This window comes from Chaetomium strumarium (assembly GCF_033439665.1).
Source record: "Chaetomium strumarium strain CBS 333.67 chromosome Unknown B0T15scaffold_4, whole genome shotgun sequence".
In the NCBI taxonomy this organism is placed as follows: Eukaryota; Fungi; Ascomycota; class Sordariomycetes; order Sordariales; family Chaetomiaceae; genus Chaetomium; species Chaetomium strumarium.
This window is the reverse complement of record NW_026944432.1, coordinates 190,726-207,713: the sequence shown is the minus strand read 5'-3', so window position 1 is coordinate 207,713 and position 16,988 is coordinate 190,726. Positions and strand designations below refer to the sequence as shown.

The 16,988-nt window shown below is 56.0% G+C and overlaps 5 protein-coding genes across 5 annotated transcripts; 2 read left to right on the top strand and 3 right to left on the bottom strand.

Annotated features, from left to right (window-relative positions):
* Positions 1-332: 332 nt before the first annotated feature.
* B0T15DRAFT_574497 (uncharacterized protein) lies at positions 333-1,196 on the bottom strand (the record flags this gene model as incomplete). Its single annotated transcript, XM_062870954.1, has 1 exon — positions 333-1,196. The coding sequence occupies one exon, from the start codon at positions 1,194-1,196 to the stop codon at positions 333-335; it is 864 nt and encodes a 287-aa protein (XP_062720826.1).
* Positions 1,197-1,875: 679 nt separating this feature from the next.
* Positions 1,876-2,558, bottom strand: B0T15DRAFT_187560 (uncharacterized protein). Its single transcript, XM_062862400.1, has one exon. The coding sequence runs from the start codon at positions 2,459-2,461 to the stop codon at positions 2,027-2,029; it is 435 nt and encodes a 144-aa protein (XP_062720825.1). The 5' UTR covers positions 2,462-2,558; the 3' UTR covers positions 1,876-2,026.
* Positions 2,559-2,656: 98 nt separating this feature from the next.
* On the bottom strand, positions 2,657-3,748 carry B0T15DRAFT_396792 (uncharacterized protein; the record flags this gene model as incomplete). The annotated part of the gene is made up of 3 exons (XM_062864859.1): positions 2,657-3,075; positions 3,193-3,376; positions 3,608-3,748. Coding segments are annotated over 3 exons (744 nt in total), but the record flags the coding sequence as incomplete, so codon positions are not given.
* Positions 3,749-4,442: 694 nt separating this feature from the next.
* B0T15DRAFT_502235 (uncharacterized protein) lies at positions 4,443-10,527 on the top strand (the record flags this gene model as incomplete). The annotated part of the gene is made up of 6 exons (XM_062867424.1): positions 4,443-4,514; positions 4,738-4,891; positions 4,963-5,414; positions 5,489-6,785; positions 6,856-8,773; positions 8,832-10,527. The coding sequence occupies 6 exons, from the start codon at positions 4,443-4,445 to the stop codon at positions 10,309-10,311; spliced, it is 5,373 nt and encodes a 1,790-aa protein (XP_062720823.1). The 3' UTR covers positions 10,312-10,527.
* Positions 10,528-15,038: 4,511 nt separating this feature from the next.
* B0T15DRAFT_397897 (P-loop containing nucleoside triphosphate hydrolase protein) lies at positions 15,039-16,943 on the top strand (the record flags this gene model as incomplete). Its single annotated transcript, XM_062864928.1, has 1 exon — positions 15,039-16,943. The coding sequence occupies one exon, from the start codon at positions 15,039-15,041 to the stop codon at positions 16,941-16,943; it is 1,905 nt and encodes a 634-aa protein (XP_062720822.1).
* Positions 16,944-16,988: the final 45 nt, after the last annotated feature.

The following is a 16,988-nucleotide window of genomic DNA, read 5'->3' as shown; positions in this document are numbered from 1 at the left end:
CTGACCCAAAGAGCATGTTGATGGACCTGCGTATACCGATCAGCTATACCTTAGGTCCGACCGTCTAGTAACTTAGTTGGGGTGGGTGTCTGGTAGGGACAGTGCGAGACAATGTTTATTTCTCAAAGTGACGTAGCTATTACCTAGACCCTCGACGCAGTGGCCCTTGAATATCCCTCGAACCCACTCCCTGACACACACCCCTTCCATCACTGGCCGCCACCTTCTGCCTTACTGCTGTCGCCACCTCGGTGACCCAGAATGCGCCGAAAAGCGTCCGTCCGCTTCTCGTGGCGCTCGTTGATCAGGGTCTCAGCCTCGCTATCTTCTGCCTAGAGCTCGGTCCAGTAGCAAGGAAACCGCTGGCCGCGTCTCCAGACGCGGCCACAGGCCTGCTTCGAATCGGACTCGACGAACGGCAGGTCAAAGAGGATGGCGTGGTTCGCCTTCTTGAGGCTGTCGAGGCCGGTGCCGCAGGTGCCGACAGTCGCAATGAAGAGCGTGGGCTTTGCCGGGCAGCCAATCGGAATGTCTCGGAAAGCACATTCGATGGCCTTCTTCCCGTCTGCGGTGGCCGCCGAGAGCACCAGGACAACCTCCCACTGGCTCGCCCAGTGCTTGTCCGCGTACGCGGCGATGATGAGTGCGACTCCCGGACGCGAGGCGAAGACGCAGGCGTACTTCTTCAGCGGCGCTTGGCTGGCAATTCCCGTATCGCCTATATCCACGTCATGGAGAGCTCGATCGAGGCAGCGCTGGAGCTGCTCTATTTTTCCGCTGCCGCGGGTGATGACGTCGATGTATTGGCCGACAATATGGTTGTTACGGCCCTCCTTCGTAGTGATGGCACCCTTTATTGTATTGCTGTTCAGCCATGCGGCTGGGTCCGACAAGAGATTGTCGGGCAGGTCGACAATGCCTGGAAACGACCCAAGCCAGAGTGTCCGTATGAACGACTGGTTAAAGCAGGCAAACTGAAAGAAGTGATCCCGCATCGCAGTGTTGATCACGTGCATTTGTTTCTCAAACTTGGCGCGGGCCTCCTGGCTCCATGCGGTCGTTAGCAAGCCCATCTTGCGCTTGAAGTCCTCCTGCTGTGCCCTCGCAGATCTGCAAGGGATTCGTTCGTGGCGGAGCGGCAGGAGCGGCAGCAGCACCTGACTGTGGAAGAGGTCGGTTGTCGTGCGGAGCGTCATGACTCGCCCGAGTAGGTCGGAGCACGTATTTATGGCCTCCTGGTATTTGTCTATGTCTCTCGGTAGGCCGGTCTTTATAGCAGCGTCGATCGTCTGCGCGGCGGTATAGAACACGGTCAAGTCGTCAGGCGGTACGATGAGCGACAGCACCTCCTTGAGGCTTTGCTATAGCGATACGGAGATCGGCGTTGCGCTTAGTGCCCCCAGCTTGAAGCGGTTAGACGGGCCGGCTTGACTCCGGAGCTGCTGCAGTGTCTTATAGACGACAGTCGAGGTACGCTTAACAAGGTGGAACTCGTCTAGGACGACGAACCTAGGTGCCACCGCCTACGAGGCAATGTACAGCCGTAGCGACTTTCTCTGCTGCTGCGCCAAGTCGTAGGCCCGGGCAAAGCAGTTGCGGTTACCGCCCTTTGACGAAAGAGATGCCGGGCTGCTACCTACGACCACGAGCCGGTGCCTGAGAAAGAGCCGCTGCGCTTGGTTTGCTGTATACCCTATCTTGGAACCCGAACCCGGGACAAGCATAGGCGCCGTCGCCTGGTGCCCCTTCTTGGGTAGAGCGTAGACGGGTCGTGCACCTAGGAAATGCGTCAAGATGTCGCTTTGGATGTCTCGTGAAAGGGTGGAGCCTGTGCTTAGGTCGACAGTGTCTACGAACGAAAACCGTTGACGGCTATACTGGCCGTTGTCCGATCCGGGCCGCTCTACCTCCTGCTCGAAATACCGCTCGGCCTCCTGGGCGAACTGGCCGGCAACGCTAGACGGTGTAAAAACGAGCGACGGACCAGGTCCTAGCTGCCGGGCGATGTCCGAGCTGAATGAGTTGGCTACGCAGCAGCACTCGATGCTCCATGGGTTGCCCGAGGGATAAGGGCCTGTGACACCCTGGGGTTATGCCGGCGATGCATAGTGACTCCTGCGTTGTCAGTCGCGGTGGTACTCCACTCCTGTCTAACCTCGTAGTGGTTGAGTTCCACCAGCCTTATGACGGCGACCGCAGCCAGGCTGACGATGGTTTTCCCCAGCCCAGTGTCGAGCGCCACGATGCCGCCGTTGAAGTGCCCGCCAAAGCTCCGCTGCAACAGCGCGTAGACCGCCTCCATCTGGTGAGGGTGAAGGCACAGGGTCGTTCCGAGCAGCTTGACGCCCTGGTCGTATGCCGTACGTGCTTTGTCGTGACAGAAGAACCTGCACGTCCTCTCCCAAATCTCCGAATCGTCCGCAATATGAAGAACGGCACGGAGATCCCGTAGCGGGTTCATCTCGTCGGGGATTGCGTCGTTATCGTCTGCCTCGCTGCCCGGGCCATCTTCGTCCGGGCCCGACTCTGCTTCATCGCGCCCCGTGAGGGTAGAACGCCGCTCGAATAGAAACTGCACATCCGCGTCGTCACCCGAGTCCGTCGGCGCGTCTCCCTGTTCGCCTACAGGGCGGTACCCGTCCCTATCGTCGTTGTCCTAGTTGCCGTCTTCATTCTCGGCACCCCTCGTGATATCCTTGTGGGCAGCCTTGGCGTGCAGGGGCACGGCCTGCTGAGTCGCAAGCGGTTCATCTCTGGAGTAATCCGGGCAATCACCGCTCTGGCGATAGCCTGCACCCTCTCGCTCGAACATGATGGTGTTATCTATATCGCTGGCCTTGGCTGTAGAGCTCGTCTTAGTCATTGCATTATCTTCCCCCGCCTTCTTGGACATGGCTGCGTCGACTGCATTGCTGATGCCAGCTGCAAGGCCCTCTCGCTCGGCCATAATGTTGTCGTCCGCATGGCTGGTCTTAGCTGCAGGGCTCGCCTCGGTCGTCGTATAATCTTCCCCCTCCCGCCCGAGGACGGTGGTATTGTTAGCATCGTTGATATCAGCTACAGAGCTTATCTCGGCTATTGCGGCCGAGGAGACATTCCGCACAACGAGCTCGAGCAAAGGAAGACTCGCGCTCCCGTCCTATCGGGTAGCTACGCACTTGTCAAGGTGGAGAAGGAGAACCCGCAGATCACCGGCCGATCCAATGTCGTACCGACCCGAAGCAATGCCATCGCCTAAGCCGTCGTCGCAATCAGAGTCTTTGTTATAGCCGTTGCCCATCCCAGGACTACCGCCGGCCGCCGGCTCCACGTGCGCCGCTAGAACTTGCGTCTGAACCTCGGCATCGCCGTGCTCTGCGCTACGGGCGACGAGGTCCTGAAACATCTTATCGCAGTCGACGTATTCCGGCAGTAGCCGGTCGCTAGTCGCCGCCGCCGCGTGATTGACAACCCAGTGGGCCAAAATGTCGGCGTACAATGTCTGTCGGCTGCCGTCGGGGTTTTCCTTTCGCAGTAGCACCTGGACATCCCGCAAATTGAGGCGCCTGGTAGTTCTTTCTTGGCCCGGAGAGCACTAATCTCCGAGCGTCAATCGTCTGCGCTTCACGTCCTCGTCTATCTTGTGGGCCGTGCCCAGACAGAGAGCTGGCATCATCCGTTTTGCAGCTCCGGCGCGCGGTTGATCGTCCATGTCGGCGGCCAGGTGTCCCCAACGGTGGCAGTGGTCGGGTGTATACGTGCGGTAAGCTGTACTATCACTGTAAGCGTCCGGTCGTCTGTGTAGGACCTTATGGAAGCTCAACGCGCGGTGCTTACCTGGCACCGCCGCTTGCCTCGCGCAACGGGTTTGGCTAATGAAGAAGACTGCCGCCCATATAGGAAGTGAACCGAGTGCTGACAATCGGCCGGGTCTTTTATACTGAGCGCGCCAAGGTGTGACTCGAGCGGACAGTCCACTTCGGCGGCCTCCTTCTCAAGTACTTCCCTCGCCACAGGTTCTTCTTGAATGACTGAATATGCCGGCTGCCCGCGCTTCATGATGCCGCTATTGTGCCACGTTATGCTTTAAATGGTATCCCCGAGGAGGTCGGCATGGGCCAGACCTATTGTCGTGAAGCCGCATGCTACAGGTTGCTCAAAAAGGTTTGTTGCATCTCTCCGTCCACCAGCGTGAACTTCGTATATTGCCACGTCGAGGGCCCAAGTAAGGTTGAGGGCAAGGGAGGGATGGGGGTAGTCGGCGGTTCTTCCGAGCCTCGAGATCGCAAAACAAAACAAACGGAGGAATACAGTCATATTACGATACGGGAACTGGAGGTGGAAGCAGGGCAGCTGGTGGGCAGTACAGAAGACGAATCCCCTCAACCTCTGTAGAGAGCATGCCGGGGATTGAGTGTTGTCCAAGTGCGCAGCTCTCGCCGTGTCGCGGCAGTTGAGACGAAATGAGTGAAGGCTTCCAGCAGCAGCAAAGACGCACGGATTTGAGCAGCCATCGGAGGAAGAGAAAGCCCGAAGTTATCAGTTTGCCATGAGGCCCACCGCAAACAAAAACAAACGGCCAGTCTGGTCTGCCTTGCGCACGCGTTCCTTTCTTCTTCCCACTGTTTCCATTCTGCCAGATTCATCCATATTCTTCAAAATTTTACACCAGGAACACGTCCTCCTCCCACCACATTCCGACTTTGATTTCTCTCCCTGACCTTGCCTTGTCATCACACCCATCGACCACCTCTTCAGACATCCAACATGGTCCAGTTTGGCCAGTGGCGGGCCTCATTGCAACCAATCCGCGTCGACGTCGTTGGCGACTTTGCGGGCAGAGGCGTGTTTGCCATCCACGGAGAGGCACTTCTCACCTACTGTCTGGAGAGTTCCCGCGTTGACTTTGACTGTGCGTCTCTCCGTCTCTCCGCTCCGATTTGTCGTCGCTCTGCTGACAGCTTCCACTCCCTTGTTCATTAGACGGCTTTCAGATCCTGCACGCCATCCATGCCGTTGAGACCTTTCTCGTAAAGCTGAAGGAGCGGAGATGCATCTTCAACCTCCTTTGGTTTGAGAAAGAGGCCGACGTGTGCATTCCTGGCAACATTCGGATATACAGCGCCAAAGCCAGCAAATACCGTCTTGCACGTGCTGTTCTCATCCAGCACTTCGCTGGCCCAACCGTCTCGGGGGGCGAGCCCAGTCCAGCTGGGTTCAGCTATGTGTTTCCTGGCCTCGAGAGCCGCCTGTTTTGCGACTACCTCGATACCCATCCCCTGCACTTCTTCCTTGGGTCCAAGGACAATTCGCCCGATGGATCCCCGATTGGCAGTGCCGCTTGTTGCAATACCTCCCTTGAAATGTTGCATCTGATGGCTTCTGCTGGATATTGCGTCGCGTTCATCGAAGGAATCGAGTTCAAGAGCTCCAAGGTTCGCCTACCTTCCGATCCCAGCACTCCTCTGTCGTTCTAGCCACTAACCGCTGAGTCGTCCAATACTGACAGGTCTACCTGTCCATGATGACGCCTAAGGGCAACATTAGACCTCTCGTCGCGAGAGAAGACCAGTTCACACTGCCGACTGGTCCTTCACTCCCCATGGTCGATATGATCAAGAGAGTTGCCGAAGTAGGCGCCGCCAAAACGCTGACAGCGAGGGAGTTCCTCTCCATTTGTGCACTCGCCGTTGTGCTGTCTTCCGGCCTCCAAGAAGCCAGCAACGCCGCAATGTCCCAGCAACGCGAGGCCGCCGCTGTCCTTCTTCATCTCGTCCTTTTGCGTCATCTCGGGCTTGGGCAGCGAAGTTTTCCCGCTGGGACAGCGAAGACGCTCGCGACAACTAGCACCTCGTTTCTCACTAGGGTTTTTGAAGCTGCCCGAGATGGCCTCACTGCTTGGTTTGACGCAAGCGTAGCAAACTTGAAGTGGGACGCTTTCGACCTTTTTGACGGGCGCCTCTACCTCAACGTCTGCGCGGCCCTCTCTGATGGCACCCCTTGGCCACCAGAGGTTCCTAAGGAGTTCGCCCAGATGGCACAGCTACTTAGCTGCGTGAGCGGTGTTCGGGTCGATGTGTACACATTGTCCGGTCTCGCCGTGGATCTGGCAGCGACGGCCGCGACGGCCGATGCCACTGACCAGCCGGGGCCCACGCCGTCGGTCCTCCCTTTCAGTCACCCGGTCATGGACAACTATCTAGCAGACGTGCGACTCCGCTCAGACGATGTCTTAGCTCAGTCCTTGACACTAGGCAAGATATTCCAAGAACTGACCCATTGGCACAACTCCAAGGCACCGCTCGATCCCAAACATATGCCGAAAGCCAAAGGATACTATGCTGCCAAGAGACATCAGAAGTTTATGTCCGACACGATCGCCTATTCGGCCAGTCTGATCGGCGCCTCGGGGAAAAATATCGACCCAGAGAGCATCGTCGTTCAAACCCCGCCGGCGAAGCTGAAGACGGCCACTACCAGACTGCTCCCGACCAGGGCCAAGGAGCAGGCGCCGAGGACGACGAAGAAAGTCCCAAAGAGCAACAAACAAAGGGCACTCGAGCACGGACAGGCTCTTCGGCTGGAGAAGCTGGCCGTCAAGTCACAGTCTGTTGCAGCCACTTGGAAGGAGCATTGCCTGGAGTTTGACAAGCAGCCATCGCTGTTTAAGCGGTATCTGGGAGCAGAGAAGTATGCCTCGAATCTGTCCTCTGCTAACTGGCAAATCATTGGCGCGGAGGTGCTTCTGTACATCGGCGACGTGCTGTTGCGGATTCAGAGCAACCCGCTGACGCCAAAACGTCTTGGTGAGTCCCGTCCACTCCATGATGGCTTTGGGCACATTTGAGCTGATACGATGTGTGATGGAATGAACAGGCCTGGCCCTCCTCGCTTTGGTCTGGTCAAAGTACACTGAGGCTAGCAAACTGCCGCTCACCGAGCACGTCGCTTCTCGGCTTCGGGTACTGGAGGCGTCTCTGCAGCTCCGGTTCCCGCTTCAACTCGCTCCGTCTTCCGCTGACCGACCGATCGCCTTCAGGCCGCTCGCCCTGAAGGAAGCTAAGTTGCTGCCCTCGGGCACCACCACCCGCGAGTTTCTGCTTGAACATTGCGGCCCGTATCTGGAGCGGAGTTTCGACTCGGCGCCCGACCCTCGCGTCCCATCGTTTCATCCCGATGCGTGGCAGCGCAAGGTCCTGGACGCCATCGACGCCAACAAGAGCGTGCTCGCCGTGGCACCGACCTCGGCGGGCAAAACCTTCATCTCGTTCTACGCCATGAAGAAAGTCCTGCAGGCAAATGACGACGACATCCTTGTCTACGTGGCACCTACCAAGGCGCTGGTCAACCAGATCGCCGCCGAGGTCCAGGCCCGTTTCTCCAAGCACTACGGCAGCCGTGCGGGCAAGTCCGTCTGGGCCATCCACACGAGGGACTACCGTGTCAACAGCGCCAAAGGCTGCCAGGTTCTAGTGACGGTACCCTCAATCCTGCAGATCATGTTGCTGGCGCCCGTGAACGCCAAGCGGCCCAACGACTGGTCCAACCGCATCAGGCGTATTATCTTTGACGAGGTGCACTGCATCGGCCAGGCAGACGACGGCGTCGTCTGGGAGCAGCTTCTGCTCCTCGCTCCGTGCCCCATCATTGCTCTTTCCGCCACCATCGCGAACCCGGACGAGTTCAAGGCCTGGCTGGAGCAGTCGCAGAACACAAAAGGGTTCGAGCTCGAGATGATCGTGCATTCATCGCGGTACTCGGACCTGCGCAAGTTCATCCACGACCCGACGCCGACCGTGGCAGAGTTCACCGGCCTTGCGCCTGTCGAGCGGCTCCCTCTGCCGGGACTGGACTCGGAGCCCACTGGGGGTGATAATACCTCGCCGTTCCTGTTTGTCCATCCCGTCGCGAGCATCGTGGACAAGAACCGAGATACGCTCAATGACACCAGCCTGGAGCCAAGAGATTGCCTGAGTCTGTGGCAATGCATGAAGAAGCATCAAAACCCCCAGTATCCGCTCTCCCCAACCTTGGACCCGGAGAAGGCTTTGCCGGAGAGAATGCAAAAGTCTGATGTCGTCAAATGGGAGAAGCGGCTTAAGGACCAACTGGGAGAGTGGATGGTCGACACCAAGGGTCCCTTTGACGCGGTACGACAGGAGCTGCGTGGTCACAGGTACTCGCGCCTGGCCGATTCGTACTCTCCAAAGGCTGGCTCGAGCAGCGGCCAGCCTCCAGTGAAAACCTCTGGAAAGTGGCCCGAGGTGTCGAGCCTTTCGGTCTTCTCCCTCGTAACCGATCTCCGGGCGAGCGGCGCGCTGCCGGCCATCTTGTTTAACTACGACCGGGCGAAGTGTGAAGTCATGGTAACCCAGCTTTTCGCCGTCCTGGTCAAGGCGGAGAGCCATTACCAAGAGACAAGCGCATCCTGGAAGGCCAAACTCGCCGAGTTTGAGACCTGGGAAAAGGCCCACGAGGCCGCTGGAGCCAAGTCCGCAAAGAAGGCAGCCAACTCCAAGCACCGCGGGCGCCGTGGAGATGATGATGACCGACAGGGCAAAGCCCACTTAGACAGCGAAGCTGCCAATCTCGAGGCGAGCAAATGGGAGAGTTTTGATCCAGACGCGGCGCTCGCCCAGTTCAGCTTTGCCGATGCGACCAAAATCACGAGTGAGGAACTCGAAGAGCGGCTGCGGACAATCCACCCCGACAGCGTTCGGGAGCCCTTCATTGCCGCGCTGCGTCGTGGTGTGGGCGTGCATCACGCGGGCATGAATCGCCAGTACCGCCAGGTGTAAGTCCCATTGCCCCTGACTGGACTGCACAAACATGTATACTGATGCTCTCTCCAGAGTCGAGATGCTGTTCCGAAAAGGCTTCCTCACCGTCGTCGCCGCCACAGGAACCCTCGCCATGGGCATCAATATGCCATGCAAAACGGTTGTCTTCACAGGCGACTCCATTTACCTCACGGCTCTGAACTACCGGCAAGCCGCCGGCCGCGCAGGTCGGCGTGGTTTTGACGTGCTCGGCAACGTCGTCTTTCACAACATGCCGCCACACCGCGCGCTGGAGATCATGTCAGCCAGGCTGCCCGACCTGCGCGGCCAGTTCCCCACGTCGGCCACCCTGATCCTGCGCCTTTTCATCCTCCTACACGGGACCAACAACTCGAACTTCGCCGCCGACGCTGTCAAGTCCCTCCTCACCCAGAACCGCCTCTACATGGGTGGGCCCGCAGCCAAGATGTCCATCGCACATCATCTGCGCTTTTCAATCGACTATCTGCGGCGCCAACACCTTCTTTCGGCCACCGGTGTCCCCCTCAACTTCGCCGGCCTGGTCGGCCACCTCTACTACACCGAATCCGCAGCCTTCGCCTTCCACGCCCTCCTCAAAGAAGGCTACTTCCACGCCCTCTGCGCGCCCTTCTCCATGGACATGACCGCTGCCGCCTGGCGCGCGCTCTCCATCGAACTCGTTCTTACCCTCAGTCACCTCTTCGTCCGCCGCCCCGTCCTCACCACCACCACTACAAGAACCACGCTCCCGTCCCTCCCCGAGCACGCCCGCGCCATCCTCGCCGCCCATAACGCGGAAACCCTTTCCATCTTCCGCGCCTACGTCCACTCCTACGCAACCCAACACCTTGCCTCCACCCCCGACGCCACCCTCCCGCTCACCAACCACCCACTCCCCTCCTCCCCGTACCCCAGCCCTCTCCCCAACCTACCCCCAACCACCATACGCTCCCCCTTCGTTGCCTTATCAGGCTTCACCGACTCCGACTTCGCCACCCCCTCGGAGCTCTGCGAGACGGCGCGGGCGGGGGTGCCGCTGGAAGCGAGCGTCGTGCCCGGGGTGGAGGTGGGGGGCACGTGGAACTCGTACCTGCTGGATTTCTTCAAGCACGGCGATGCGGCGGCGCTGGCGCGGGAGAATGGGGTGGGCGGGGCGGAGGTGTGGTTTGTGCTACGGGAGTTTGAGCTGGTGCTGGCGACGGTCGGGGCGAGTTTGGAGGGGTTTTTGAGGCCTGGTGAGGTGGGAGGGGAGGAGGAGGAGGGGTTGGAGGAGGGGTGGGACGAGGGGGAGGTCGGGGTGGAGGAGAGCGAGGTGGAGGTGGAGAAGGCGGTGAAGAAGAAGAAGAAGGTTGTCGCGGATTCGTGGGAGGACGAGGTGTCGGAGGACGAGGGAGAGGACACGGAGACCTCGACGGAGAACGTGCCGAGCTGGGGCCGTGACGGGGATGACCAGTCGCTGGTCAAGGTGTACAAGGCGTTTCGGAAGGTTGAGGAGGAGTTCAAGGACGTGTTCAAGAAGATGTGGGCTTGAGGATGCAGCCTTCGGAGCTTCGCGCGTGTGTAAGTAAGGTCTCGACACAACAACCCCAAGAGACCGTCTCCCAATCAATCCTGCGGGCCGCAGGCATGCGACAACCTGCAGGCGCTCACCATCTTCACCGACGCCAATAGATCTTATGTAACGGTGGAAGACCATAACTACAGCACTGCAACGCCCTTTCTGGCATTGGACGCAAGACCCACCGTCTGTGGCGCACTCCGCACGAAAGACGGCATGGCGGTAAGTCTCAACATCTGTGGCGTACTGCCGGGGAGTACGCCACAGTAGGTGGAACAGCACCGCCTCAAAGTAAGCCACCGTATGTAATCCGTAGCCGATGCTTGCTGTCGCCAAACCTTCGCCAAGCGTGGACGGCGGTCATTGGTGGACACTGTGTGGAGCTCCTCCTCCTCCTCCTCCCTACGAAAGCCGACAGCTGAGTTTGCTCAGAAACTCAAAAGTGGTCTGCATACCACTGCGCCTATACCTTCCGTATCTGCATTGAATGCTCGGTACGTGCAATGTGCAGTAGGCTAGCTATAATTGGCTTAGTGCCCTAGCCCATCCTCCCTGAAATTTGCATATCTTCTATAGTGCCATAGCCATAGCTATCTTCTTCTTTCTTTTTTAATATAAGCTATAACATTAATGATAGATAACTTTAATAGCTATTTCCATTAATACTATTAATTATATATATAACCTACATCTATATTCATATTCTTGAGTCTCTTATCTATATCTAGTATTTTTTTTCTGGCCTAAATAGCTCTAGAAATGTATATTCTATAATGTCATGAACTAGCCATATATGTAGGCCGGCGGGGCTGCAGCCAGGCACGAGGCACTAATTGGGAGCGGGACGCAGTGCGGGCCCCAGACGGCTCATTGCTTGGCACTATGAGCGGATGGCTCATTGCTTAGCACCATGAGCGGACGGCTCATTGCTTAGCATCATGAGCAAGCTCAGTGCGATCAATGATGAGCGTAATGAGCGGCTCATCCAGATCACCAATGAGCCAGATGATCTAGGTACGAGGGTACCTAGGGGAGGAAGCTGTATATAGTTCTACCATTCTGTCACTCATTTAGATAGCTAGCTTCCTTAGTGAGCAATTCAAGCAATAGCTTCCACCTATTGTGCAGACATTGTGAATAGTATTATTGTGAACCTTTTGGCTTCACCGAACCTCTCCCCGTTGTTGAGTATGACAGTGTAGCATAAACCTAACCCACTCGGCTATACACACCTTCCGAAAAGGATGTCGGAATCGCAAGTCCCTCAGACTTACGACTCGGTGGATTATATCTTCCCTGACGGCAAGCACGCCGCAAGCCGCACTTGCCGTCACAGAGCACCAGCTCTAGGGAGCTCTATAGAGCACATGAGAGCACCTAGAAGTAGATGGTATATAGGATAGCTAGTCATTCATTCTGGTGGACTCAGGAAGTTCACCAGTGAGCAATTCAAGCAATAGCCTTTATCTATTGTGCAGACATTGCGGCAAGCATTATTGTGAACCTTTTGGCTTCACCGAGACCTACAGTCCGACCAGCAGACACCTTCGACCGGCGAACCCTTTCAGAGGCAGGACTGCCTGTGGTTTCGTCACATTATGCAGTTAATTATTCTACTATTCTCTTTATATAGTATGATCCTATAATTACAGTAGATGCCTGTAGAACCATTATCAAGTGATTGCGGTATCCAACTGGCTTTGTTGCCTGCCTTAGCTACCAGCAAGGTGCTAGTAATATGTGTATAGTTCAGTCCGCACTCTGTTATAAGCCGTCCTAGATCCCTGCCAGCTTTATCGCCCAACTTAGGTCGCCCGCTCTTGGAAGGTGCCATTGACGCACGGTCCAACTGAGAGTTGGAAGATCCAGCTCTCAGTTGGACCGTGCATGCTCGTGGGATCTGCCCTGGTCTACGACTAACGTATTCCTGGCCATCCAGCGACAGTGTCACGAATTAACCAACGGCAGGCTGCAGGGCAGACGGCTGTATGTGGGGACGCAGGGGCGTCCCGAGCCAATCACTTGGGACAATCAGGCGGACCAGTCAGAGTCAGGCGAAGGTGCTAAGGTGCCAATGCCGCTGAGCACTCTGCAGGATGTAAGCGATCAGAGTGATCAGGGACATATCACGATGAGCACCCAGGTGCTCATCCAAATCGAAGCACTGAGCACTCAAGAAGATAGCTACTATATAGTCACTCGCTCTGGAGGACTCTGAGAGTTCTCCAGTGAGCAATACAAGCAATAGCCTCTCGCTATTGTGCAGACACTTGCTTGTGCATTTGTTGTGAACCCTTTGGCTTCACCGAGACCTATAACCCGACTAGCACTACCTTCGACAGAAGAACCCTTTCAGAGGCAGGACTGCCTGGGTTTCGTCACATACTTGGGTGTAATTCCAGTGTTCGGCAAAGCAGGTCGAACAACAGTCCACCTTTTAAGGTGGTGGTACGTAGTGGTCAATTGCACCCACTCTGTGACCGCCATCGTAAGCACTCTCTACGTTGGTACATCGTTTCCGCTATATAAACCTCCACCCTGCCGCTCTTTGCCTTATTTTATCCAACGTTCATCGTTTAAGTTTTCCTAGTTCAATAGTTATTAGTATGAGGTCCATGCCTCCGTGCCAGGTTGCCGCTCCACCGGCCAGAGTCGCTACGCCCACCCAACGATTCCAACAGATTTTGGGTCTGATCAAAGCCCAGACACCTTGTATTAGCCTTGATATATCTCTAGCATCCAGGCCAGTAAAACAGCGAATCACCGCTGTCTATAATACTTATAGGCGTAACTACACTATTCCAGCGACGCCACCACCAAGCCCTACCAAATGAGCTATTCCGGTCGTCCGCTGTTTAGGTAGTGTTAGGGACAAGTCACCTACAAGAAATGCTTCTGCTAATCCGGTTCAGGTAACCTAGGAATGAGCCAGGAAGGTGTCACGGTCGGTAGGGTTGTCGCCCCGGTTGGGAGTTGAACCTACGACCTTCTGGGTGGAACGGATGAAGCGGGGCATATGTCACGTGACCCATAAGTGGGGAATATCTTCGTGTAATTCTGTACCGACCGCCCAGAACCTTTTCCCACTTTTTCTTTTAGGCTTAGTTTCATGGAATTGTATGCCACGAACAGCTGGCTTGACCCTGTGAACTGCATCATACCGTCACAGAAGGGATATACCTACTTTTGGGAACGTATATGACTATTCTTAGGACAAGCTATAAATAGGTCGACTATAGTTAGCAAATCTTTATATAGGTGAGAAAGACAACCTCTACCTATAGTAGAATGGTACACTAGAAGGCGAATTGAGCGTCGCTTAATTTTTAGTTAACTCTTTAGCAGGATCCGTTTCTGGAGACCCGTTGCTGACTCATGTGGCTGTAAACTCTGGTCATTTGTACTTCAAAGATACTGTCATTATTTATTATAACTAACGTTAACAGAGTGGCAAGATTGTTATTTTTAAAACAGAGCAGCCCGGTAAGCCGATTCTTGCCCATTTCTAAATCCTTGCTACAAAAGTGCGCCCCAATCGTCTTGTGCCCTTCGCAAACGCAATTGTAGCTGCTACAACTTTCTGGTATTACAACAGTAGTTCTGTCGTTGGTGAGGATCTCAGTGAACTCTTCCGTCGAAGATTCCAGAAGAGGAATCGAAATTGCGGATCAACAAAATTGCGGCTCCGTACTTGGCTGTCAAAGATGATCCCATCATTCAGCCCCGCATGGAAAGCTGATCGCCAGCCCAGACAAACGGCTGTCTGCATACTGTGACCTGGATTGTCTCTGCTCCTTCGAGGTCGTTTCAATATCATTTCCTGGATGAAGCGAGTTCTTCGCATCCTTAAGAGGGGTGGAGGGAAATCTCGGGCCATCCAGGACGTGACGGTGAGCGACCAAGAACGAGAAGGGAGCAGCGATGCGTCCTCGTCTTACCCGGCGTCAGTCCCGACAGACCAGGCCGGACCTCTAACCCCTGGGAATGTTCCGCCTTTCCCCGATGGAGTCGCAGTATGGCACGATAACCCCGACGCTACGGTCGACATATGCTTTGTCCACGGCCTGACGGGGAACCGAGAAAGCACATGGACAGCGCACGGGCAGTCGGTGCCCTGGCCGAAGACGTTCCTTCCGTCCAAGCTCCGAAATGCTCGCCTCCTCACCTACGGCTACGACGCATACGTCGTCCGGAAGTCGGTTGTATCGACCAACCGGCTGATCGATCATGCCTCGAACCTCCTCAACGACCTCTGTAACGAGTCGTCTCGCCCGCTTATATTCGTCGCCCATAGTCTCGGCGGTCTCGTCTGCAAAGAAGCCATTCTACTCTCCCAACACAATCCAGAACCTCACCTTCGCGGAATCTTTGACCGTGTCATGGGGATTGTCTTTATGGGTACACCTCATAAAGGATCTTGGATGGCAAGCTGGGCGCGCATTCCCGCTTCGACCCTTGGACTTTTCAAGTCTAATAATACATCGCTGCTAGCAATCTTGGAAACAGAAAATCAATTGCTGGAGTCGATCCAGGGTAAGTTCTTGTCGATGGTTCGAGGGATTCAAAAAGGCGATCGATCCTTTGAGATTACATGCTTCTTTGAGGAGCTGCCTCTGTCAGTTGTTGGACATGTCGTTTCCAGGGACTCCGCGACCATTGAAGGATATACCTCAATCAGTGTCCATGCAAATCATCGCGACATGGTTAGGTTTACATCCCCCGAAGATACTGGCTTCCAAAGATTGCTTGGCGAGTTGACGAGATGGGAGGGATTGGTTACATCAGCCTCGAAGAGCCAGCACGTTGTAGGGGAGCACAACGTGGCTACTGACGCTGCCGATGTTGTCGCAGACGATAGCGCCCGACCCTGTCACTACATCCCCTTCCCCAAGAACAAGCGCTTTGTGGGACGAGAGGAGACGTTGCACCAGCTTAGAGATATGTTTTTTGTCCAAGAAGAGACACAGAAGATCGCGGTCGTCGGGCTGGGCGGCGTTGGCAAAACCCAAGTCGCACTCAAGTTTGCATACTGGGTGAAAGACAATAAGCCGGAGTACTCTATCTTTTGGGTGCCTGCTTTGAGCCGTGTGGCCTTCGAACAGGCGTATGTCGAGATGGCCAGCAAGCTCCCGATCAGGAAACGCAGCGAGGATGAGGATTTGAAAGAGTCTGTTCGGCGGTACCTGAGTTCTGAGGCGGCGGGTCCATGGCTTCTTATCGTGGACAATGCGGACGATATAGACCTTTTCTTCGGGCCTTCAGACAAACCAGGCGGTCTCAATGAGTACCTTCCGGAGAGCGAAGACGGCCTAGTCCTATTCACAACACGGTCTCGAGAAGTGGCTGTGGCGGTGGCTAGAAACAGTGTGACTGAGCTGCTTGAGATGGACCCGCAGGAGGCGGCTGACTACCTAAAGAAGTCGCTGATTCGGAGCAGTGGAGCGGGGACGGCCGAGCTACTGAAGGAGCTCACGTACCTTCCATTGGCGATCACACAGGCGGCGGCGTACCTGAACACGACTGGAGTGCCGATTACAGAGTATCTGAGATTGCTGCGGGGGGCAGAGGACACGGCTAGCTTAATGAGTCGAGAGTTCCACGATGACACTCGATACAGGGGCTCGCCGAACGCTGTGGCGACGACATGGCTCGTGTCTTTCGACCAGATCTGCAAATCCGATGGCGCCGCAGCCGACCTGCTGTCGTTCATGTCGTGCATCGAGCCGAAGGGAATTCCGCAGTCGATCCTGCCTCGCTTCGAGTTGGAAGAGCAGATGGTGCATGCCGTCGGCACGCTATGTGGATACGGCTTTCTGACTAGGCGGGGGGACAGCAAAATATTCGACATGCATAGTCTGGTGCACCTGGCAACGCGAATCTGGATCCAAGGTGAGGGCCGGACAGCGACGATAGATGAAAAGGCAACTCGTCATCTTGCGACGGTTTTTCCAGACGACGACTATACGAACTGCAGCTTGTGGAGGGAGTACCTTCCACATGCTTTTAGGGTATTGCAACACAGCGAGGGGCTTGATATGGAGGAGAGATCTAATTTGTGTTTCTGGGTTGGGCGGTGTCTGAGAGTGGACGGGCGGATCAAGGAAGCTGTTAGGTATGTGGAAGAGGCTTGCCAGTGGAGGAATAGCCACTTCGCCGAAGACCACCCTTCCCGGCTCGCGTCGCAGCACACACTCGCAGGAGCCTATAACGCCAACGGGCAGGTTAAAGAGGCTATCACGCTGCTCGAGCAGGTCGTCGCTATTAAGGCCGAAACCTTCGCCGAAGACCACCCTTCCCGGCTCGCGTCGCAGCACGAACTCGCAGGAGCCTATAACGCCAACGGGCAGGTCAAAGAGGCTATCGCGCTGCTCGAGCAGGTCGTCACTATCAAGGCCGAAACCCTCGCCGAAGACCACCCTTCCCGGCTCGCGTCGCAGCACGTACTCGCTATGGCCTATAAAGCCAACGGGCAGGTCAAAGAGGCCGTCGCGCTGCTCGAGCAGGTCGTCGCCATTCGGGCCGAAACCCTCGCCGAAGACCACCCTGACCGGCTCGCGTCGCAACAGTGGCTCACGTATATATTACAACAGGCGGATCTAAGGTAATTCAATCTAACTGATATTCATTTCATATCTCGGCCCTTACATGGG